Source organism: Chlorocebus sabaeus, chromosome 15, assembly GCF_047675955.1.
Source record: "Chlorocebus sabaeus isolate Y175 chromosome 15, mChlSab1.0.hap1, whole genome shotgun sequence".
In the NCBI taxonomy this organism is placed as follows: Eukaryota; Metazoa; Chordata; class Mammalia; order Primates; family Cercopithecidae; genus Chlorocebus; species Chlorocebus sabaeus.
Window position 1 is genome coordinate 77,961,097 of NC_132918.1, and position 19,095 is coordinate 77,980,191.

The following is a 19,095-nucleotide window of genomic DNA, read 5'->3' on the forward strand; positions in this document are numbered from 1 at the left end:
AAAGGGTCTTTCTGGCCTGTCAGAGTGACTGACGCCTGTAATCCCAGCACTTTAGGAGGCTGAGGCAGGTGGATCACTTGAGGTCAGGAGTCCGAGACAAGTCTGGCCAATATGGTGAAACCCTGTCTCTACTAAAAATACAAAAATTAGCTGGGTATGGTGGCTCATGCTTGTAATCACAGCTACTTGGGAGGCTGAGGCAGGAGAATTGCTTGAACCTGGGAGGCAGAGGTTGCAGTGAGCCGAGATCACACCACTGCACTCCAGCCTGGGCAACAGAGGGAGGCTCCATCTCAAAAAAAAAAAAAAAAAGCTAAAGAAAAAGGGTCTTTCTCTGTCACCCAAGCTAGAGTGCAAAGTGCAGTGGCATGATCACAGTTCACTGCAGCCTCCTAAGCTCAAGCCATCCTCTCATATCAGCCTCCTGAGTAGCTGGGACTACAGGCATGCACCACAACACCCAGCTAATTTTTAAAATTTTTGTAGAGATAGGGTCTCACTGTGGTGCCCAGGCTGGTCTCAAACTCCTGGGTTCAACTGATCCTCCCACCTCTGCCTCCCAAAGTGCTGGGACTATAGGCATGAGCCGCTGCGCCTGGCCCGTGTGTGTGTGTGTGTGTGTGTGTGTGTGTTGTGAGAACACTTGAGGTCTACTCTCCTAGCAAATTTCAAGTACAGAAGGACTTTTAAAAGTTCATGCAGGTGCAGTGCGATGGCTCACACCTGTAATCCCGGCACTTTGGGAGGCCGAGGCAGGTGGATCGCCTGTGGTCAGGAGTTTGAGACCAGCCTGGCCAGCATAGTGAAACCCCATCTCTACTAAAAATACAAAAAATTAGCTGGACATGGTGGTGGGCGCCTGTAATCCCAGCTACTTGGGAGGCTGAGGCAGGAGAATCACTTGAACCAGGAGGCGGAGGTTGCAGTGAGCGGAGATTAAGACATTCCACTCCAGCCTGGGCAACAATAGCAAAACTTCATATCAAAAAAAAAAAAATTCATGAAAAATAAAATTAAAAAGATAAACTTCATTTCTTAACATAAGCTTCATTGAGTTCAAGACACTTGTAAATGATGATAGCAGCCATTTAGTTCATCCCTAAAGAACTGAGGGGCCTGGGAATTTAACCATGTCAATACATGTCTTTTTTACATTGTTAGCTGAAGAAACGTGGGTGCCCTTTAAGATTTTTTTTTAATGGAGTCTCCCTCTGTTGCCCAGGCTGGAGTGCAGGGGCATGATCTCAGCTCACTGCAACCTCCACCTTCCAGGTTCAAGTCATTTTCCTGCCTCAGCCTCCGGAGTAGTTGGGATTACAGGTGTGCACCACCACACCCGGCTTATTTTTAGTAGGGAGAGGGTTTCACCGAGTTGGCCAAGCTAGTCTCAAATTTCTGACCTCAAGTGATCTGCCTGCCTCGGCCTTAAGGTTAGAAAAAAATAAATAAGTCAGAAGAAGGCAAATCATGACTGTAAGGTGGATGCCTAATGATTTCCCATCAAAACTCTCAAAAATTGCCCTGTTTGATGAGAGGAATGAGCAGGAGCGTTGTTGTGGTGGAGAAAAACTCTCTAATAAAGCTTTCCTGTGTGGTTGTTTCTTTTCTTTTCTTTTCTTTTCTTTTTTTGTTTGTTTGTTTTGTTTTGTTTTGTTTTGAGATGGAGTCTCACTCTGTCGCCAGGCTGGAGTGCAGTGGCATGATCTCGGCTCACTGCAACCTCCGCCTCCCTAGTTCAAGCGATTCTCCTGCCTCAACCTCCCAAGTAGCTGGGATTACAGGCACACGCCACCACACCCAGTTAACTTTTGTATTTTTTTAGTAGAGACAGGGTTTCACCATATTAGCCAGGATGGTCTTGATCTCCTGACCTCGTGATCTACCCACCTCGGCCTTCCAAAGTGCTGGGATTACAGGCGTGAGCCACCGCGCCCGGGATTTTTTTTTTTTTTTTCCTAAATCTTCAGCTAACTTTCTTAAAACACTCTCATAATAAGCAGATGTTATTTTTCTTTGGCCCTCCCAGAAAGTCAAGAAGCAAAATGAGTTGAACATCCCCAGTAACTGTTGCCATGATCTTTGATCTTGATTGGTGTGCTTTTGCTTTGACTAGACCCCTCCCACCTCTTGGTAGTCATTGCTTTGATTATGCTTTGTCTTCAAAACTATACTGGTAAAGCCATGTTTCATTTTCTGTTACAATTCCTAGAAAAATGTTTAAGAATTTTGATCCTATTTGTTTAAAATTTCCATTGAAACCTTTGCTTGTCTACAGTTGATCAGCGTGCAACTGTTTGGGTAACTATTTAATGGAAATTTTGCTCAACTTTAATTTTTTAGTCAGACTTGTGTAAGCTGAACCAATTGAGATGTCTGTGATATTGGCTATTGTTTCTGCTGTTAATTGTCCATCTTAATTATGGCACAAACCAAGATATATTTTTCCTTGAAAATTGATGTGGATGATCTGCCACTTGGCACTTTGTCTTCAACATTGTCTCATCTATTCTTCTTCTTCTTTTTTTTTTTTTTGAGATGGAATCTCACTCTATCACCCAGGCTGGAGTTCAGTGGCACAATCTTGGCTCACTGCAGCTCCACCTCCTGGGTAGGTTCAAGCAATCCCCCTGCCTCGGCCTCCTGAGTAGCTGGGACTATAGGCACGCCCCACCATGCCTGGTTAATTTTCGTATTTTTTCAGTAGAGTCAAGGTTTCATCATTTTAGCCAGGCTGGTCTTGAACTCCTGACCTCAAGTTATCCACCCACCTTGGCCTCTCAAAGTGTTGGGATTATAGGCATGAGCCACTGCACCTGGTCATCTCATCCCTTCTTAAAACGAGTTATGCATTTGTAAATTACTGATTTGGGGGGGGCATTCTCTTTATAAACCTTTTATAAAGGATAAATTATTTCACCATTCTTCCATCCAAGCTTTATCATAAATTTGGTGTTTGTTCTTGCTTCAATTTTAGCAGAATTCATATTGCTCTGAAAGGGGCTCTTTTCAAACTGATGTCTTATCTTTCTTAGTGCCTCAGACTGGATCCTATTTTGACATGTTATAAGAAGTTAGTATGAGTTTATTTTGGTGCAAAAAGAGTTTGAAATCCATGCATAGTTTTTTCATAATACATATTTTCCATTAGCTTTTTGAAGACTCCACGTATACATTATTATTATTATTATTATTATTATTATTGAGACAGGATCTTGCTTTGTTGCCCAGGCTGGAGTGCAACCTCTGCCTCCTAGGCTCAAGCAATTCTCCCACCTCAGCCTCCCAAGTGGCTGGGACTACAGGTGCGTGCCACCACATCTGGCTAATTTTTGTATTTTTTGTAGAGACTGGGTTTCACTATGTTTCCCAGGCTGGTCTCAAACTCCTGGGCTCAAGTGATCCACCTGCCTCAGTTTCCCAAAGTGCTGGGATTATAGGTGTAAATCACCACACCCAACCTTACAATATATTATTATTAACTATAGTCACCATGCTATACATTGGGTTCGACTCAACCTCCTGATGGGTGGGAGGAGCAGCATGTGCATATTGGGATGGTAAGAGTTGTCAACCAAGAAGCTAGACGTAAAAGGTTACATATTGTATGATTCTCTGGAGGCAGTCTTCCACAAGCAGTAAGAATCACATATAGGCCAGGCACGGTGGCTAACGCCTATAATCCCAACACTTTGGGAGGCTGAGGTGGGTGTATCACTTGAGCCCAGGAGTTTGAGAACAGCCTGGGCAACATGGCAAAACTCGGTCTCTACCAAAAATACAAAAAATTAGGCCAGGCGAGGTGGCTCATGCCTGTAATCCTAGCTCTTTGAGAGGCTGAGGTGGGTGGTTCACCTCATGTCAGGAGTTTGACACCAGCCTGGCCAATGTGGTGAACCAAAACAACAAAAATTAGCCAGGCATTGTGGCTTGCACCTGTAATCCCAGCTACTCGGGAGGCTAAGGCAGGAAAATTGCTTGAACCCAGGAGACAGTTGCAGTGAGCCAAGATCATGCCATTGCACTCCAGCCTGGATGACAAGAGAGAAATTCCATCTCAAAATAAATAAATAAATAAATATTTTAAAAATAAAAAAAATTAAAACAAAAATACAAAAAATTAGTCAGGCATGGTGGCGTGCACCTGTAGTCCCAGCTACTTGGGAGGCTAAGGTGGGAGAATCACCTGAAACTGAGAGTTAGAGGCTGGAGTGAGCCATGATTACACCACTGCACTACGGCCTGGGTAACGAAGTGAAACCTGTCTCAAAACACACAAACAAACCTACCAACCACATACAGTCTAAAGTACTGTGAATGGATAGTGGTATCATTATTAGCTAGAGGCAAAGTGACTCACCATAGTTTATGACAGAGCAAAGTCCTACTGAGTTTTTCCAACTCCCACTCCTGAATTAATTCTCTGTCATTGATGTCAGCCTGACTGTAATAAAAGGGAAAGCTGCTGATATTGAAAGTGGAGGGAAGAGAGCCCAAATATCTTCAATATAATAGCAAATCCTAGAGTCTAGAATGTAGTGGTTAAGGTAACACCCATTTACCAGTCTTGTGGCTTGGGAAAGTGGATTAACATCTGTGCATCAGTTTCCCTATCTATGAAATGGGGGGCAAGAACCAACATACATGTGACCACATGTGAGAAGTGAAAGGGGAACTAAGAAAATTTAAAAAAAAAATAGTTCTGTTAGTAGAATGTTCCCAACTGGACACAAACAGCACTCACAGAATATGAACAATGTCCCTAGACAGTTTCACCATGATTGTGTTTTGGACAAGACAGAAACAAAGCCTTCAACAGCCACAAAAATGAGAAAACATCCCCTTCTTCTAATATGAGTAATTCTGTGTGTGTGTGTTTTTTTTTTTTTTTTTTTTACCAGTGACAGCTGTAGCTTGCTTTGTTCCTCCTTCTGTTTAGATAAAACCAAGACTGAATTGCCTGTTTCCTGACAGCATCCAATTCAAATCTGGCCTCCTACTTTCCCAATCCCATTAGCATAACCCCAAATTCTACAAGAGGTTCCTCCTAATTCCTTTTCATTAAGAGGCTCCCTACTACACTTCAGGTGTGCCTTTTTATTATTTTTTAATATTTATTTATTATTATGTATATGTTTATTTTTGAGATGGAGTTTTGCTTTTGCTGGCCAGGCTGCAGTGCAATGGCACGACCTCAGCTCACTGCAACCTCCACCTGCTGGGTTGAAGCAATTCTTCTGCCTCAGCCTCCCAAGTAGCTGGAATTACAGGCACCCATCTCAACGTCCAGTTAATTTTTGTATTTTTTTGAGTAGAGGTGGGGTTTCACCATGTTGACCAGGTTAGTCTCAAACTCCTGACCTCAGGTAATCTGCCTGCCTCGGCCTCCCATAGTGCTGGGATTACAGGCGTGAGCCACCACACCTGGCCAAGTATGCCTTTTTATGGTGGGCACATATTCATCAAAAGTCATACTAAAGTATTCATATTGGCCATATTTGAAATAGATATAATATCCAAATGCCCAACAACAAAATGAATACATAAATTAAGGAAGAGTCACATAATGTAACATTATAACATATGTAACAATGAGAAACAAATACAACCTCACTCAACAATGTGAATGAATCTCATACTATCAAGCAAAAGAAGCTAGACCCTAAAACATATATTGTATAATGTGTACTCATTAAGTGTAAAAGCAGGTGAAACTAATCCATAGTGTTAAATGTCAGCATAATGATTATCTTTGTGGAGAGATGGGAAGAGGCATGAGGGGAACTCCCAGGTACAGGTAAAACTCTGTCCTTTCTCTGGGTGCTAGTTACATGTATGTGTTAAGTTGATGAAAAGTTAATAAGCTGTACTTATGATTCATGCACTTTTCTTTGTGTATGTTAGCCTGAATTTAAAAGTTTAAGAAAAAACAAATACCTTTTTTTTTTTTTTTGAGACAGAGTCTCACTCTGTTGCCCAGGCTGGAGTGCAGTGGGGCGATCTTGGCTCACTGCAATCGCTGCCTCCCGGGTTCAAGCGATTCTCCTGCTTCAGCCTCCCAAGTAGCTGGGATTACAGATGCACACCACTACGCCCGGCTAATTTTTCTATTTTTAGTAGAGACCGGGTTTCACCATGTTGGGCAGGCTGGTCACGAACTCCTGACCTCAAGTGATCCGCTGGTCTTGGTCTCCCAAAAGTGCTGGGATTGCAGGCATGAGCCACTGCGCCTGGCCAAAAACAAATACTTTTTTAAAAGAAAGTTTAAAACAAAAGTTTAAAAAAAAGAAAAAACAGGTGTAAACCTGAAAAATCTCCCAATTAACAAAGCTGAGACAATTGTAGCAACAAAATAATGTAGTATTGGAATGTAACCAGTATAAGATAAACATCCAGGAGTCCATACTGATACAAATAGCTAAATGAGGGAGAAGAGGCAAATTTCCCTGGGGGAAGATAATTTATGTACATACTCCCCACTGCAGGAGGTTGAGCTTAAATACCCCACCTTCCCACCTTGAATGTGGGTTGCATTTATTGACTTGGTTCCAAAGTAGTGTGGAAGGGTAGGAGGAGTAACTGCACAGTGGAGAAAACTGGCCAGCACTACCTTAGAGAGGTAATCAAGGTTAACATGATCAGTGATGTCATTTTGAGAGCAAGTACCCTTGATTCTATGTGATGAGAATAGCCAGTCACCTTGTGGTCTTCCTCCTAAACACCCAAAACCCCAGTCTAACCATGTGAAAAACATTGGCCAAACCCAAATTGAGGCACATTCCACCAAATATCCGAGGAGTAACTCTTCAAAACTGTCAAGGTCATCAAAAACAAGGAGAATCTGAGAAACTGCCACAGCCAAAAATAGCCTAAGAAGACATCATGAATAAATGCAATGTGGTGTCCTGGACAGGATCCTGGAACAACAACAAAGAAAGGACATTGAAGGAAAGCTGGTAAATGTGAATAAAATGTGTAGTTTAGTGAGTAATAATGTACCAATCAAACTGGTTTATTGGATGTGATCAACGTACCATAGTAAAATAATTAAGATGTTCATAATAGGAGAAACTAGGTGAGGAGACAGGAACTCTAGGTGTCACCTCTGCAACTTTTCTGCACAACTACAACTATTCTAAAATAAAAAGCGTTTCTTTTTAAACGGGGATCCTCAACAGCGCCTCTCTCACGGGGTTGCAAGAAATCATGAGATAGTACAAACCAAGTGCAGGGCTCAGTGCTTAGCACATAAATGTCAGATGTGATTATTGTAATCTTATGTGACATTGAGGGACAAAAGCTCTGACACTTTGGTATTTTAATCAGAATAAGCAAAGGACAGAGGTGCTTACGTCCCACCGCATCCGCCCTGTGAGCATGCAGAGGTTCCAGCCAGAGTACGTCCGGCCGGGGGCGGGGCGCGGAGGGGACGTCGGCGTGGGGCGGGGCCAGCAGCAGTTCCCACGCCGGCGCTCCAGGCGCGGCAGGCTGCCGCCCCCGGAAGTAGTGGGTACCGGGACGCCGTGGGGCGGAAGCTGTGGATGGCGGGAGGCTGTGGCGCTCTCTGGGTGGGGAAGCTGTTGCTGTTGCTAGACGACGCGAACTAGCGCTCGTCACTTCCTCAGCCCGCCGTCTGCCCACTCCCCAAGCCGGAACCTGGGGGCCCAGAGCCGGGGTAGGCACAGAGTTGTCCTCATAGGTCCAGGACAGCGGCCAGCCCGGCGGCGGGAGTCAGGGCCACGCCACCTGCAGGGAAGAACCCAAGCCGAAGCGGGAAGATGGCTGCAGACAAGCCTGCAGGTAGGACGCCAATGTCCCGAGCGACGAGACGGCAGGACGTGCGGGGCGGGGCAGACCCTGAACTCGGAGGCGGCGGGGCCCCGGGTGGGGACTCCAGGGCGACTTGAATTTGGGCGTGCATTTCATTACCCCATCCTCTATCTCGGCTGTCGCTAACATGAGTCTTCGGGCCCCGGGTCCAATAGTTGTTTTACTCAAGTGCAGTGTGAAGTCGCTACTGGCCGCCTTTGCCCGGCTCTCCAGAATAACTCCGGCCCAAAAAGCTTAAGTGTATGTTGCTGCTTCGCAGAATTTTCCGCTACTTCGTGGGAAAAGCAGACAAGAGGAAGTCACCCTGGAGCACACATCTGCCTATAATATCTCGTGGCTCAGGCTGGGATTCACCTGGGCTGTTTTGACCACACGTGGCTTCCTCTGGTCATTGACTCCTATGGAATTAACTTTGTAAAAACCACTTTTTTTTTTCCTTAATAGAGACGGGTAGGGGTCTCGCTATGTTGCCCAGGCTGATCTCGAACTTCTGGGCTCAAGCGATCCTTCCGCCTCGGCTTCCCAAAGTAAACCACTTATTTAAATAGGCATATTGCCTCTCTACAGTCTATGCTTGTAAAATCTTGGGTTTGGTACCTAATTGCCGTAGTTCCTCGAAATTACCTAATCTCGATGGTTTTCTTTATGAATTATTGCTCCCATTCCTACAATCTTCCCCATTAAGGAATATAAAATTATTTCCTGACCGTGTCCAGAATGTTTCCCGCAAGAAATTAATATTCTTTGTGGCATCCAGGTTTTGTTGGAAAGAACTTAAGTGACAGAATTTAAAAGTGATGGAACTTAAAATTTTTACAGTGAATTTAGTTTAAAATCTCAGTGTCCTGTGGATTTTAGTAGGTTCTGATCACAGTAACTGACAAGTGAACTTCACTTGGAAATTAAAGTAAGCCAATTCTGTTTTAGGTACAGAGGAATAAAAATCGTTAGAGGATCTTTTCAATAATCTTCTAAGAAGAAAAACAACAGAGCAAAGGCCTAGAGAGGGTATAAGGAATGAGCTGTGAAATTTTGGATAGGTTGATCAGGGAAGGCCTCTGGTGAGATATTTGAGCATTTATCTCAAAGAAGTGAGGGAATGAGCGGATATGGAATGGGGAAAGGTGGATGAGGGAGAGACTATTAGGAAAAAAGCATGGCCTGTCCAAGTCTGGACAAGGGGACCAACATCTTCCTCCCTATTTTAGAATGGTGTCTGTGTTCCCCACATTTACCATTCCTACTTGCTCATACCATTGCGCTTGCCCGAAATCACCTTGTTAGACCTAAAGCCTATCCAGTTTTCAAATCCTCAGTCATAAAGTCTTCTACTCGTTCATTTATTCATTCGCAAAGATTGAGTGTTGAATAATAGATGTGACACACTCCCTGCCTTTGAAGACCTGCTGTTCAGTCTGTTGGAGGAGACGGACATATCCTAGCTGCACTCCTGTTTAGTAAGAGCTGTGTAATGTGTGTAGTTGAAGAATAAGGTCCACAGGGATTAGGAGACTGTTTTATTCGTTGGTTTAAGTTCAGAGGCCATGTTGAAGGAAACTTCCTGCTTAGATATAAGGTTAAATTTGTATAAAATAGATGAATGTTTAGTGTGGCTCCTTTGAATTTCTGCTCATGTCCATCTCAACTGCTGTGTTTCTGGCCTTTGTCTTTTAGCATGATCTATGTCGCGCTAAGTAGTCTTCTCACTGGTGTTTGTCTCTTGTCTCTTCCTATCCCATCCATTTTCCTCACTGTCACCCTGCCCCCCCCTTTTTTTAATCCCCTAAGGCATTCATTGAATCCTATCATTCCCCTTCCTATAAAGTTTCTAAGACTGTACATGCTTTGGGCATCAAGTCATTCTTTTTATTTAATTTTTATTATATTTTCTTTCTCCTTTTAAGTCCTTTTTTTTTTTTGAGAGTCTCCCTCTGTTGCTCAGGCTGGAGTGCAGTGGCAGGATCTTGGCTCCCTGCGAGCTCTGCCTCCTGGGTTCCCAGGTTCACATGGTCTCCTGCCTCAGCCACCCCAGTAGTGGGACTACAGGCACCCACCACCACGCCTGGCTAATTTTTTTGTATTTTTTAGTGGAGACGGGATTTCACGTGGTAGCCAGGATGGTCTCGATTTCCTGACCTTGTGATCCTCCCACCTCGCCCTCCCAAAGTACTGGGATTACAGGCGTGAGCCGCCGCGTCGGACCGTCCTCACTCTTTAATGTGGTTTGTGAGCATCTTCAAAATCTATTTCCAGTTAGTTTTTCTATATCAACCTACCCAGCTCTTCACATCATAAATTACTGTTGCAAAGCATTGTGCTTTTTGAGCTTCTGAGCCATAATGTCCTTTCTCTTCTCAGTCTGTTGAACACCATTCATTCAAAGTCTGTCTTACACGCTGCTTCCTCTCTGAGCTCATGAGGTCAGTATCTTTGTCAAGGAGGGTCTTGTGTGTGTGTTCTTCATCAGGTAAGAAAAAAGGGTCATGAAAGAACTTAAGATGAGTGATCTGATCACGCTGACTGTTGTAGATGGTGGATTTAAATGAAGCAAGACGGGAAGCCCAGAGACTACCTAAGATGAGCTAATGTTGTGATATTAATTTATTCAGTAAATATTCACCAATGGCCTGTTTTGCCAGGTACTACTTTAGGAACTGGGCAGGAACAAAACAAAGTCTCTGTTCTGGAGCGTATGTAGTATGAAGGACAGATAAGCCTGTAAACAAAATGAAAAATAAGATGATTTCAAGTTGTGATAGATACTCTGAGGAAGGCCAAGTGTGGTGGTTCACGCCTGTAATCCCAGCACTTTGGGAGGCTGAGGAGGGTGGATCACCTGAGGTCAGGAGTTCCAAACCAGCCTGACCAACATGGTGAAACCCCATCTCTACTAAAAATACAAAAATTAGCTGGGCATGCTGGCCCACATCTGTAATCCCAGCTAGTCAGGAGGCTGAGGCAGGAGAATTGCTTGAACCCGGGAGGCATAGGTTGCAGTGAGCCGAGATCGCGCCACTGCACTCCAGGCTGGGTGACAGAGTGAGACTCTATCTCAAAAAAAAAAAAAAAAAAAAAAATAGAAAAAAATGAGGAAGAGAGGGTGTCTTCAGTTGCTTACACCTGTAATCCTAGCACTTTGGGAGGCTGAAGTGGGAGGGTTGCCTGAGGCCAAGAGTTTGAGACAATCCTGGGCAGCATAAGTGAAACCCTGACTCTAAAAAATAAAAAGCCGAACATTGTGGTGTGTGCCCATAGTCTCAGCTCCTAGGGAGGCTGAGGTGGGAGGATTGCTTGTACCTAGGAGTTAAAGGCTGCAGTGAGCTATGACCAGGCCACTGTCTGGGCAACAGAGTGAGACCCTCTCTCAAAAAATAAAATAAAAGGCCGGGCATGGTGGCTCACGCCTGTGATCCCAGCACTTTAGGAGGCCGAGGTAGGCGGATCACAAGGTCAGGAGATCGAGACCGTCCTGGCTAACACAGTGAAACCCCTTCTCTACTAAAAATACAAAAAAATTAGCTGGGCGTGGTGGCAGGCACCTGTAGTGCCAGCTACTCAGGAGGCTAAGGCAGGAGCCCGTGAACCCGGGAGTGAACCCGAGACGCGAAGCTTGCAGTGAGCCAAGATTGCACCACTGCAGTCCAGCCTGGGCGACAGTCAGACTCCATCTCAAAAATAAATAAATAAATAAATACAATAAAAATCAGTAAGAGAGTTGGGCGCAGTGGCTCCGCCTGTAATCCCAGGACTTGGGGAGGCTGAGGTGGGCGGATCACCTGAGGTCAGGAGTTCAAGCAGGCTGGCCAACATGGTGAAACCCTGTCTTGACTTAAAATACAAAAGTAGCTGTATTCCCAGCTACTCGGGAGGCTGAGGCAGGAGAATCACTTGAACCCAGGAGGCAGAGGTTGCAGTGAGCCAAGATCGTGCCATTGCACTCCAGCCTGGGCAAGAAGAGCAAAACACCATCTAAAAAAAACGAGAGAGAGAGAGAATAGAGGATGACTGAAAGCAGAAGCCCTATTTTTCAGATAGGTTAGTTAGAGAAGGGCTTTCTTAGAGTTGACGTTTAAACAGAGACGCTAAGGATAAAGAGCCATCTGTGTTGGGAAGAATGATCCAGGTAAGAGGAGCAATGCATGTACAAATGTACAGAACCCTCGCTTGGAAAATGTTTAAAGAACATCAGGCTGACCTCTTGAATACAAGCTCCCCGAGGATACAGACTTTTGTCTATGTTAGTTGTGTTCTAGCTCTAGTCCCTAGAACAATATCTGACAAATAAGAGACAACACATAGTTTCAGGCTGGGCAGAGGTGCTCACACCTGTGGGAGGCTGAGGTGGGAGAATCGCTTGAGGCCAGGAGTTCAAGACCAGCCTAGGCAACATAACCAGACTCATCTCCATAAAAAATAAAAATTGAATAAAAAGTAGCTAGGCATGGTGGCGTGACCCTGAAGTCCTCGCTGCTCCAGAGTCTGAGGTGGGAGGGTGGCTTGAGCCCAGGAGTTCAAGGTTGCAGTGAGCTATAATTGGGCCTCTGTACTCTAGCCTTGGTGACAGTGAGACCCTATCTCAAACAGAGAACAAAACAAAAAAGCCAATACACATAATTTATAGCATAGTGAGCAAAGGCAGCATGGCAAGAGATGAAGTCACAGTTGTGTCAGGAGTTGGTGTATGTTGGGCATTATAGGCTATGGAGGGAGTTTGAATTGCCAGTGGAAGTTTTCAATAAGGGCATGGTGGTGTGATCTGATTTATATTTAACTGAGCCAGGTGAGGAATGATAGAATTAAGAGTAAGGGGTTTGAAATCAGATAGTTTAGATTCATCCTAGCTGTACTACTTGGTATTTGTGTGACATTGGGCAAATTTCAAGAAGCCTTTTTTTTTAAACTTCAGCTTTCCTGCATGTAGAATGAGAATGATGAAAGTGTCTACCTCACAGATGTAGCAACAGGATAAATGATACAATCTCAGGCCCTGAGTTTTTTAGTTTTTTTGTTTTTTTGGTTTTTTGTTTTGTTTTGAGACAGGGTTTCACTCTGTCACCCATGTTGGAGTGCGGTGGCACCATCATAGCTCACTGTAGCCACAAAGTCCTGGGCTCAAGTGATCCTCTTGCCTTAGACTCTTGAGTAGTTAGGACTACAGGTGTATACTACCATACCCAGATAATTTTTTTTGTTTTTTTTTTTTTTTTGAGACAGAATCTCGCTCTGTCTCCCAGGTTCATGCCATTCTCCTGCCTCAGCCGCCCAAGTAGCTGAGACTACAGGCGCCCACCACTACGCCGAGCTAATTTTTTTGTATTTTTTGTAGAGATGGAGTTCCACCACGTTAGCCAGGATGGTCTCTATCTCCTGACCTCGTGATCCGCCCACCTTGGCCTCCCAAAGTGCTGGGATTACAGGCGTGAGCCGCCGTGCCCAGCCTGTACCCAGATAATTTTTGAATATTTTGTAGATACGGGGTATTGCTATTTTGCCTAGACTGGTCTTGAACTCCTGGCCTCAAGCGATCCTCCCAACAGATCCTGGTGTTTTCTAAATGCTGACTATTATTAGTTTAGGGTAGTGGTAGGATGGGGAGGGGAGGCAAATGGGAGAAATTTTTTTTTTTTTTTTTTTTTTTTTTTTGAAACAGAGTCTCTCTGTCACCCAGGCTGGAGTGCAATGGCGCGATCTTGGCTCACCGCAACCTCTGCCTCCTAGGTTCAAGCGATTATCCTGCCTCAGCCTCCCTAGTAGCTGGGATTACAGGCATGTGCCACCATGCCTGGCTAATTTTGTATTTTTAGTAGAGACAGGGTTTCTCCATGTTGGTCAGGCTGGTCTCGAACTCCCGACCTCAGGTGATCCGCGCTCACTTTGGCCTCCCAAAGTGCTGGGATTACAGGCATGAGCCACCGCGCCGGGCCAGGAGAAATGTTTAAAGATTAAAATTGGCAGATTTTGGTGACTAATTAGAAAGCCGTGCGCCTTGGAAAAACGTATTAGTTGAGCCTCAGTTTCCACATTTGTAAAATGGGGATCCTAATAGCTTTCTGTTGTATTTGCTTCACAGGGTTTTTAGCTTGTAAGTTTCACCCGAGGTAAGTTGTATGTTTTAGCCCACATCCTCTGGGAAGCAAAACTCAATTAAGGTTCTACCTTTTTATTTGAAAGATACAAACCTGGGGTAGTGAAAGTGAGGGAGAGAAGGAAGTAAGGCAAAGGAAGACACAATAGGTTACATCCTTGGCTACTGCTTCACTTTGAGCTGTGAAGAGATAGCAGGTCACTTGCATGTGAGAGTCTTCTGGAGCGATTTTGAGGAGAAACTTCAGAGAGAAAGGAGGAATGATTTATCTGTCTAGCTTCCTCCTATTTTCGGTTGCCAGCTGGTTAGGACTCACCCCATGGGGAACTAATTTACCTGTGCTTCTGGGTTGCATGCTTTCTCAGTGATGGATCACCCAGTTGATCCCACACCCTGAATTGTATTTCAACCAAATCCTACAGTGAGGAGTGTCTTAGGTTGTAGGTAGGTGCAACAAGCAAAAACAAAGGGGCAGTGGGAGGTTCACAAGGTTTGTGTGTCTATATAGCATGGAAAAGTAATATGAAGCCAGTGTCATTCTTGACCAAGGAAATAAATACCAACAGTGTTTTAGGATTTTTTTTTTTTTTTTTTTTTTTGGCACTTTTTAGGGTTATTTGAAAGGAGAAGGTAGCTGGAGTTAGGACACAAAATCCCAAATTTGAAGTTTTCTGAGAATTTGCACTAGGAAGATGGTGATGGTAATCTCAATAAGAAAAGATTGATAGCATTATGAAGAAGGGAAAAACAGAACCAGATGAGTAATAAGAAATCAAGACAAGAGTACTTTATGATGTTGGCCGGGCATGGTGGCTCACACCTGTAATCTCAGCACTTTGGGAGGCTGAAGTGGGCGGGTCACCTGAGATCAGGAGTTAGACCAGCCTGGCCAACATGGTGAAACCCCGTCTCTACCAAAAATATAAAAACTTAGGCCGGGCATAGTGACTCACTTAGGCCCAGCACTTTGGGAGGCCGAGGCAGGCAGATCACGAGGTCAGGAGATCGAGACCATCCTGGCTAACATAGTGAAACCCCGTCTCTACTAAAAATACAAAAAAGCCAGGCATGGTGGCGGGCGCCTGTAGTCCCAGCTACTCTGGAGGCTGAGGCAGGAGAATGGCGTGAACCCGGGAGGCGGAGCTTGCGGTGAGCCGAGATCATGCCATTGCACTCCAGCCTGGGCGACAAAGCGAGACTCCGCCTCAAAAAAAAAAAAAATAGCCAGATGTGGTGGCATGCACCAGTAGTCCCAGCTACTCAGGAGGCTGAGGCAGGAGAATTGCATGAACCCGGGAGGTGGAATTTTCAGTGAGCCGAGATCGTGCCACTGTACTCCAGCCTGGGCAACAGAGTGAGACTCTATCTCAAAAAAAAAAAAAAGAAAAGAAGTTTTAAGCCAGGACAATCAGAAAAACTGTAGGAAGAATGAACAAATGAGACTATTTTAAGTCAAGACTATATTTAGGCCGGGCGCTGTGGCTCATGCCTGTAATCCCAACACTTTGGGAGGCCGAGGCAGGTGGATCACCTGAGGTCAGGAGTTCAAGACCAGCCTGGCCAACGTGGTGAAACCCTGTCTCTACTAAAAATACAAAAATTAGCTCAGAAGCTGAGTCAGGAGCATCACTTTAACCTGGAAGGCAGAGTTTGCAGTGAGCCGAGATGGTGCCACCACACTCTAGCCTGGGTGACAGAGCAAGACTCCAGCTCAAAAAGACTCTATAAAACCAAATGTAATCCCAGCAGTTTGGGAGGCTGAGGTGGGTGGATCACAAGGTCAGGAGATTGAGACCATTCTGGCTAACATGGTGAAACCCTGTCTGTACTAAAAATACAAAAAAAAAATTAGCCAGGCGTGGTGGTGGGCACCTGTAGTCCCAGCTACTTGGGAGGTTGAGGCAGGAGAATGGCGTGAACCCGGGAGGTGTAGCTTGCAGTGAGCCAAGACTGTGTTCCAGCCTGGGGGACAGAGTGAGACTCCATCTCAAAAAAAAAAAAAAACCAAATGTATAAGTTTTCTATACCTACCTACCTAGTCTCTCTTTCCACTAACTGGTACCAAGTTTGCCTTTCTATTCCTACACAAGCTCATATTGACTTAAAATACATATTTTAAGTCATCTATATATAATTTACAGAGATGAGTTGAGTATACTACAGCAACACTATCCTGCCATTTGCTTTCTTCAAGGTCCAGTGAGGAATCTGCATTATTTGGTTTGTTTGTTTGTTTGTTTTTGAGACAGAGTCTCACCCTGTCGCCCAGGCTGGGATGCAGTGGTGCGATCTCGGCTCACTGCAACCTCCGCCTCTCGGTTCAAGCAATTCTCCTGCCCCAGCCTCCCAGGTAACTGGGATTACAGGCGTGCGCTACACCCAGCTAATTTTTGTATTTTTAGTAGAGATGGGGTTTCACTATGTTGGTCAGGCTGGTCTCGAACTCTTGACCTCGTGATCCGCCCACCTCGGCCTCCAAAGTGCTAGGATTACAGGTGTGAGCTACCGTGCCCAGCCTGTGTTGTGTTTGTTTTTAAGATGGAGTCTCCCTCTATTGCCCAGACTGGAGTACAGTGGTGGGATCTCAGCTCACTGCAACCTCCGCTTCCTAGATTCAAGTGATTCTCCTGCCCCAGCCTCCCAAGTATCTGGGACTACAGGTGCATGCCACCATGCTCTGCTAGTTTTTTTTGTATTTTTAGTAGAGATGGGGTTTCACCACGTTGTCCAGGCTGGTCTCGAACTCCTGACCTTGTGATCCTCCTGCCTTGGCCTTCCAAAGTGCTAGGATTATAGGCATGAGCCATCGCACCTGGCATTATTTGGCATTTTTTCAACTTTTTATTATGAATGATTGCAGACACCTAAAAAATTTAAAAAATAAAGTGAATGTCTATATATCTACCCCCTAGTTCAGCAATTGTTATATTTTACCATATTTGCTTCCTGTATCACTAGCTATGACTCGGTTTTTTTTTTTTTTTTTTTTTTTTTGAGATGGAATCTCACTCTGTTGCCCAGGCTGGAGTGCAGTGGTGCAATCTTGCCTCGCTGCAACCTCCACCTCCCGAGTTCAAGTGATTCTCCTGCCTCAGCCTCCCAAGTTGCTGGGATTACAGGCACATGCTACCACACCGAGCTGTTTTTGTTTGTTTGTTTGTTTTGTTTTGAGATGGAGTCTCGCTCTGTTGCCCAGGCTGGAGTGCAGTGGTGCGATCTCAGCTCACTGCAACCGCCGCCTGCCGGGTTCAAGTGATTCTCCTGCTTCAGCCACCTGTGTAGCTGGAACTATAGGCGTGTGCTACCACACCTGGCTAATTTTTTGTATTTTTAGTAGAGACGGGGTTTCACCATGTTAGCTAGGGTGGTCTCGATCTCCTGACCTTGTGATCAACCCGCCTTGGCCTCCCAAAGTCCTGGAATTACAGGCGTGAGCCACCGTGCCTGGCTGCGCCCAGCTAATTTTTGTATTTTTAGTAGAGATGTGGTTTGACCATGTTGGCCAGGCTGGTCTTGAACTCCTGACCTTAAGTGATCTGCCAACCTCGGCCTCCCAAAGTGCCAATGTGAGCCAACACACCCGACTCTAGCTATGACTTTTCATGTTGAATCATTTCGAAATAGGTTATAAACATCATAACACTTCATTTCTGAATATTTCAACATGCATTTCTTAAAAATAGGGACATTCACCTACATAATCACAATACCATTGTCATGTTTTAGACAATTCATGTTTTAATATGTTAAAAATTTCCTGCCAGCCGAGCACGGTGCCTCACACCTGTAATCCCAGCACTTTGGGAGTCTGAGGCAGGAGGATCAGTTGAGTTGAGGAGTTAGAGACCAGTGTAGGCAACATGGTGAAACCTCATCTCTACCAAAAATGCAAAAAATTAGTGGTGGCGCATGCCTGTCGTCCCATTTATAAGGGAGGATAAGGTGTGAGGATCACTGGAGCCTGGGAGACAGAGGTTGCAGTGAGCCAAGATTACACCACTGCACTCCAACCTGAGTGACCTTGTCACCAAAGGAAAAAAAAAAAAAAAGCCAATTTCCTGCCAGGTATGGTGGTTCATACCTATAAATCCTAGCACTTTGGGAGGCCGAGGTGGGTGGATTGCTTGAACCTAGGAGTTCAAGCCCAGCCTGGGCATCATGGTGAACCCTGTCTCTACAAAAAATACAGAAAGTTAGCTGGGTGTGGTGACATGTGCCTGTAGTCCCAGCTATGACTATATGTTTAAAATTTATTTGTAGGCACAGAGTCCCAATATATTGCCCAGGCTGGTCTCAAACTCTTGGGCTGAAGGAATCCTGCCAGCTTGGTCTCCCAAAGTGCTGGAACTACAGGTGTGAGCCACTGCACCCAGCTTTATCTCTTGTATTTTCTTAAACTCTGATTTATTTCTACAGGCTTGATTAGATTTAGGTTCAACATATTTTTGAGATACTTTGTGGTTGTTGGTATATACTTTATTTTCTGTATAAAGTACATGATATCAGGTTATCCAGTATTAGTGTTGCTAAATTTGATCAATTTGAGGTGCTGACAGGAACATCTTTTTCCATTTTCAGTTAGAGGTAATTTATGGAGTAATTGGCATTTCGTAAATATTCACTGTTGTTGATTATTTCCTCAATCAGTTGTATTATTGAGGGTTACAAAATGATTTTTACCTAGTTCTATTGTAGTTTCTACATTTGTTAGTGAATGTTCTTCTTTAAAGAGTAGCTCTCCTGGCCTGGGTACAGTGACTTATTCCTGTAATCCCGGCACTTTGGGAGGCCAAGGTGGGTAGATTGCTTGAGCCCAGGAGTTCAAGAGCAGCCTGGGCAACATAAGGAGAGCCCGTCTCTACAAAAAGATTGAAAAAACGTAGTCAGTGTGCTGCTGCATGCCTGTAGTCCCAGCTACTTGGGAGGCTGAGGTAGGAAGGTCACTGGAGCCAAGGAAGTCAGGACTGCAGTGAGCCGTGGTCACACCACTGCACTCCAGCCTGGGCTACAAAGCGAGACCCTGTCTCAAAAACAACAGCAAAGAATAGCTTTCCCATATTGACTATTATTCTTCCCAGAAAGACATGTTAAATGCTAAAAGCTTAATTCATTCTTTTCAATTACCAGTTTTCAGAACAAGGAGTTGATGTGATAGTGACCTGTTTGATATTTAAAGTGCTTTT

General features: G+C 44.7%; 1 protein-coding gene across 9 annotated transcripts in view; it reads left to right on the top strand.

The window, feature by feature from the left end:
- Nucleotides 1–7,483: 7,483 nt before the first annotated feature.
- CNOT10 (CCR4-NOT transcription complex subunit 10) overlaps nt 7,484–19,095 on the top strand; it is a 94,529-nt gene continuing 82,917 nt past the window's right edge. For 4 of the 9 annotated variants that reach the window (XM_073023676.1, XM_073023677.1, XM_073023679.1 and 1 more), the window contains exon 1: nt 7,540–7,797. Coding sequence is in view for 5 of the 9 variants with exons in the window: in XM_038002961.2 (XP_037858889.1) it covers nt 7,776–7,797 (22 nt within the window). In the remaining 4 variants the exon portion in view is untranslated. Of the gene's footprint in view, nt 7,798–19,095 lie in introns of all 9 variants that reach the window. The other 5 variants (XM_038002961.2, XM_038002962.2, XM_038002963.2 and 2 more) reach the window with 2 other exon arrangements.